The sequence below is a fragment of the Stegodyphus dumicola genome, chromosome 2 (genome assembly GCF_044657685.1).
Source record: "Stegodyphus dumicola isolate Sdum_Otavi_A_Nest chromosome 2, ASM4465768v1".
NCBI classification, from domain to species: Eukaryota; Metazoa; Arthropoda; class Arachnida; order Araneae; family Eresidae; genus Stegodyphus; species Stegodyphus dumicola.
In genome coordinates, this window is record NC_140769.1 from 232,064,148 (window position 1) to 232,070,147 (window position 6,000).

Below are 6,000 nucleotides of genomic sequence, written 5' to 3' on the forward strand. Positions count from 1 at the left end.
ATTAACGACTTTTGACTGTATATATATTTCTTAATATTCTACTTTAGAGTGTTATTTTTATTCCTGTTAGTTGGAAGAAGTGGATAAGTCTATCATTCATTTGGAATTTTAATTGCTGTTGATCCTAGGCTACTCGGTATTTTGAAGTTTCAATGATATGTTAAAAGCTTTTGCATAAATTGTGTTCTTAAATGTATTAAGGTGAGAAAGTTAAGGTGTTTTACTCCTTTTCATCCAAATAAATTTTTGTTTTGTTGTCTTAGTATATCTAATTCTATCTTTTCAAATATGTACGTATTTTAAAATGCTTTTTTTATTTGTCCTAGCTTAAAATATTATTTATATTTTTACTAATTGGAAGAAAAGTTATTCATTTGGAGTTATAAATAAGGTGCTCATTCATCCTGTTATATTAAAGGGTGTATTTAAATGTCAGTGGTATGTTAAGTCTTCTGCTAAATTATTTTGTTAAATATTTCAATAATAAGCTGTTTCCCCCCATTAAGTTTTTTATTTGTTCTTTTATAATGTCCATTTGTATTATAATGTATTCGTATTTTAATGTAATTTAATCTTTATTTGCTGAAAGGCCTGATTTAATTTCTTTAATTTCTTATCTATTTTAGTTATTAATTATCCATGCATAATTAATATGTATTTATTGTTAATATATTTTTATTTAATTCATTTATTATTTATTTTAATATGATTAAAACCTTATTTGCTGAAAAGTAATTAAATATCATGTTTTCTTAAGAAAGTCCTGTTCTGTTAAAATATTCTTCTTGCTTATGACTAATAAAATGCAAATTTTATTTAAATAAGCTATGATTGAATGGTTTCAGTAATGTAATGAATTCCAGATTGTATTTTCAGATAATTGAAAAATTCAAATCATTTATTAAAAATGGTAAAATCCATGAAGATTAATATTAATTATTTCTGACTGGGTTATTTCTTCTAAAACTGATCATTTTGCATCTAAAACTGATCATTTTGATCATAAAACTGATCATTTGATACCGTCTGGGAACTTTATATAAATCATAATTTTTTAATAACAATTATATAAAAGATGAGATGAAAATTTGTTTCAATATTATTTAAATTTTAGGCTCGTCTAAATCTTAGAGGAACAGTTGTAAAACAGGATGTTGATGAAGCTATTCGCTTACTTGATATGTCAAAAACATCATTAACTCAGCAGCGTCATTATACAGGAAGGTAAATTCTGCATTTTCTCACCCTTAAGTGTTGTTGTTTACTTTTGAACCTTTTATTTGTCTTTGAGTGATATATATGAATTACCTGTTGAAGACTCCTCTTTGTTTATTGTAATGATAAATGAACTTTTGATTTTATTTACATACATACACATTTAGGTGGGTGGGGGATAGCACAAATTTATTGAAAAGGTATTAATGCAAATTCAAGTATTATAAATCAACTATAGTTGACCTATTGTTACTATTATAGGTAATGGTTACTAACAGATTAGATTTGAAAGTATTGTCTTTAATAGAATTATAATAAATGAGAAACAGAGAAAAATATTATTAATAAAGAAAACTTTCCATCACAATCAGCATTGAGAATGCATTCTGGGCACGAAAACAATCTGATTCAATAGTGATGTCATCGATGCCATATAATTAGATTTATGGGAAACGGAAAGAATTTTCAAATTTTTTAAGAATTCTGACTTTTGAGGTTTTTTTGTTGCCAAAAGTCTATGTTTCTTAATGCCATTTATATCACTACACACAAGAACTGTGATTTGCACATCTAACAGTTTTCTGCAAGAGTACCTTTGATCTTTAACCTGTTAACGCATTTGCACGTGTCTGACACTGATGAAAATTATTTGCACATGCCCGTGTCTCACATAGATGCTCTTGTATCTCGTGTTATTTTATTTATAATGCCCATCTGAGATCCGTTCCAGTAAAAATAGATAGGCTAGATTATAATTAAACTTATTGAATGTCGTTCACACTATTATGCTGCATTTTCCTTGTGTAAACCAGGGGGTGAATTTTAATGATTAGCTAAAAGTTTGTTAGAAATTCTTTGTTATAAAGCAGTTGTTTGGTGTAATATATCCATTTTTATTACATAAATATTATAAAAGTAAGCAGATAACCACAAATTAACTTTTACCAAGTGTTTTTGTTATTGTTTAGGAAAAGTTATCTGATAATGAGCGACTCTGACAATTTTGAGTATGCCAATGTATCAGACGGTTTCAACGATGAAAGTGATGATTTTTTGAGTGATGGAAGTGAAGCGGAAGATAACGACAACAAGATTTTGGGTATAGCAAGAAATTCGTATCAAATTAGTACAAATCAACCAAACATTGCACCACCGAGATTTCGATTTGAAGCAAACCCTGACTGTTCTTTTACTTTGACAGATTTCTATGATGTTTTGTCGTACTTTAAATTATTTTTTGATAACTCTCTAATGGACATAATGCTAACCAAAACAAATAGATGTGCATTTCAACATCTAAGATCGTCATAGAACCAATGGTCACCGATTACCATGGAAGAATTATATATACTTTTAGCCATAACTATACTACAAGGTATAATTAGAAAGCCTAACGTAAGGATATATCGGTCAAAAGTTGAAATTTTTCAATCACCTATTTTTCTGAAGTTCCTTAGCTTTCGTCGCTATTCTGAGATAAAAAGATATTTTCACTTCTCTAACAATGAAACTTATGATGCTGAGATTCACCCCCATCCCAAGCTCAATAAGACCATATAAATAAAAAGTGTTTTTCTCTGTTTACACCCGAAAGAGATATTGCAATAGATGAAAGTCTACTACTGGATAAAGGGCGAATAAATTGGAAGCAATATATACCATGGAAGCAAGCTCGTTTCGGAATAAAGATGTAACTTTGCAAATCAAAAACGGGTTACTTATATTCATCCATTATATATACCAGAAAAGGAACGAATATGAGCGATGCATATCAAGAAATGTCGGTATCAACTCAAGTGGTATTGTCACTGATTGAACCATTATTAGCTCCACAATTAGTGGATTTCCTAGTAAAACATCAAACAGATACCTTACAGGACTCTGAAAAGTTCCATGAAAGAAGTTCCATCTAAAATTGGAAATAAAAAATTGAAAAAGGGAGATGTTATAGCGTTTCTAAGAAGGAAAGTAATGGTGAGGAAGTGGAAAGACAAAAAAGAGATGTCAGTATGCTTTCAACAATCCATAGCACACAGCAGGAAAATACAAGTAAAACAACCAATAATGGTACTCAAATAAAGAAGCCAAAAGTTGTAATTGATTACAACGATACAATAGGAGGCATTGATCAGCTTGATCAGCATCTCCACGATTACCCAACGAGAAAACTAGGAAAAAAGTACTGTAATCAAATATTTTTCCATCTTGTGGATATATCCATATGCAATTCATTTGAACTATATAAAAAAATGGAAGAAAATGGGACCATTTAGAATTCAGTAAAATGCTTGTTGAAAAATTAATTGAAAAATATCATTCAAAAATGTTACCTGAAAGAACAGGTCGGCCTGGTTACCAACCAACCTGGGCCTTTGAGACTAACCGAAAGACTCTTTCCCGAATTTGTACCACTGACAGAAAAGAAAAGCAGCCCCTTGTAGAAATTGTGTTGTTTGTCGCAGTAAAAGATATGAGAGGAGTAAAAAAGATAAGGAAGGAAACAAGATACTATTGCAGGAACTGTAATATTGGACTTTGTTCAGTTCCATGCTTCATGAAATATCATACCAAACTAAATTTTTAATCATTCTTATGCTTGCAAGTATGACAATTTGATTTTAATAATTTGAAATTCAAAATAAACATGTAATCAAATTGTTAAATACTTAGTATATATATATATATTTTAATATCTTTTATCCCCCCTCGCTTCCCAGTCACCCCCCGTAAAGAGTTCTTTAAGTCATTGTCCCAAGTAAAAATCACCAGCTTTTTTAAAAAATAATTGTATCATGTACTTAACAAAAGTAATAAAAATTCTATAATAGTAATATATCTAGTTATAAAATACAGTAATAAAAATTCATTCAATTAACATTTGTGCCATTTTCCCTTTTAATTATAACAATATTTAGGTTTATTAAAATTATACTTACTTCATTAATATGAATTATACTAAACACAATTTTTTATAGAAAATAAACTTTGCAGTTTTTTCATTCATGCAATGTATTAATGACATAGTCCTTAAGTTAAGCAAAAATTTACTCTAATAATAAAGGTATTTATTTTCCTCTATCCTCTCATGTATGATTTTAAACATAAGTAATTTTTCAATAAAATTCACAAAAATGTTCTGAAAAATATGTGAAAAATATAAAAATGTGTCAGTTGGAGATACTTATAAAGTTCATTATATCTTATTTTCATTGATTTTGAGGTTTTCTGTATTCATATAAAACAATGCAAAGGATGGGAAACTGTACAAAATGTTTGTTTGTTATAAGCCAAATTTAGTATACTGGGATTTGACTGTACGAATTTCTTAGTTTGCCTGATATTGCTTTTAAGTTGTAGAGCTGACTAGATTATTTGCTTGAAATATTTTACTTTTGCAACCTAATTTTTTTCCCTTGCTTGGTTTGCTTCTTATTTGTTATATTTTATTTTTTCTCTAGAGCACAAACTGCAACTGATCAAATATTTAATATAATTCGAGACATTATGGCAGAAACTGAGTGCAGAACTGTAAAAGTTGCTGATGCCCTTGAACGTTGTGTTGCTAAAGGTTTTAACCCAGATCAGTTTGAAGAAGCAATTGAAGAGTATGAAGAGTTAGACATATGGCATGTGAACCAGTCACGTACAAAAATAACTTTTATTTAAATATATTTTCATCCTTTGATCATTTTGTTATTTGAATTGATGTTTCCATACTATTATAAATAAAATTTTTCACTTCTTTTAATATCTAGTGTCAGTTATTTTCAGAGTATGCTTTTATAGATTATTTTCATTATATTACCGTAATGTAATATTTTGTTATATAATAATATATTTGTATATATTTTATAACTAGAAGATACTTTTTAGGTATATCAATGTGCTAGGTTAGTGTGGTATATAATATATGTTTATTTATATGAGTGTTAGGTTAGTGTGGTATATAATATATATATTTACATACGCATGCGTTTGTACTGCTTATCAGATGCACTTTTTGGTAAATCAACAACAGTCAGTAAGCATTGCTGCATTATCTTATGCATGGAAATAGTATTTTATGAGAGATTGTCTGTTGGAAAATCTTCACATGTCTATTTTCCCTGCTACTTTAAAACTGGGAACAACAACAAACTTTATACATACTCCTGCAGCCCAATGCAACTACACAGGCTGGAGTCCCAGCTGAAAACCCCCATATTAGGCAAGTGATGGTAATCCAACCAAAAATCACTTTGAAGATGCTTGCAAATACAATTCCCAAGCACCTCTGTCTCACACCAGGTTCATATGGATTCCAAAATTTTTCCAAACAGCACTTTCGAGCCAGGTTCGAGGTGTCACTTACTTCTTGTTCTCAGCACTACTTGTACAGCATGACCTATTCGCCTGGAAATCTGGTCATTAGATTGCTCCCTCCAGTACTGGATGGGCAGCCCGTCACCGAGGACATTACCCACCACACCTGCCCTACCGAGCTACTGGTGCCATCAGTACTAGAGTTTAACATTAATTTCCTGTATCTGACTGCAATGAAACAATTGTCATTGGGTTCTGAAACTGCCAGGTTCATGTTTTTGTTCTTCCAGAGTGCCTTAGTAAAATGCTAAGTCAGTGTATACATCCCAGGGGCTATCTATTATTGGGAAGTAATCAAGGTAAGAATACAGAAAATGCAGTTTTAAAGGCATCCAGGAACCCACTTTTTGAAAAATTTACCCTTTTTGAATTGTTCTTATAAATTGTAGCTTTAGTATTTTTGGTAAAGTTTTGCCTGTCGTC

At 30.1% G+C, this 6,000-nt stretch overlaps 1 protein-coding gene across 1 annotated transcript in view; it reads left to right on the forward strand.

Annotated features, from left to right (window-relative positions):
• Nucleotides 1–4,963, forward strand: part of Mcm7 (minichromosome maintenance 7) — a 41,305-nt gene extending 36,342 nt beyond the window's left edge. Inside the window, exons 14-15 of the mRNA XM_035363928.2 lie at nt 1,115–1,224; nt 4,674–4,963. Coding sequence (XP_035219819.1) covers nt 1,115–1,224; nt 4,674–4,881 — 318 coding nt within the window. The 3' untranslated portion in view covers nt 4,882–4,963. The remainder of the gene's footprint in view (nt 1–1,114; nt 1,225–4,673) is intronic.
• Nucleotides 4,964–6,000: the final 1,037 nt, after the last annotated feature.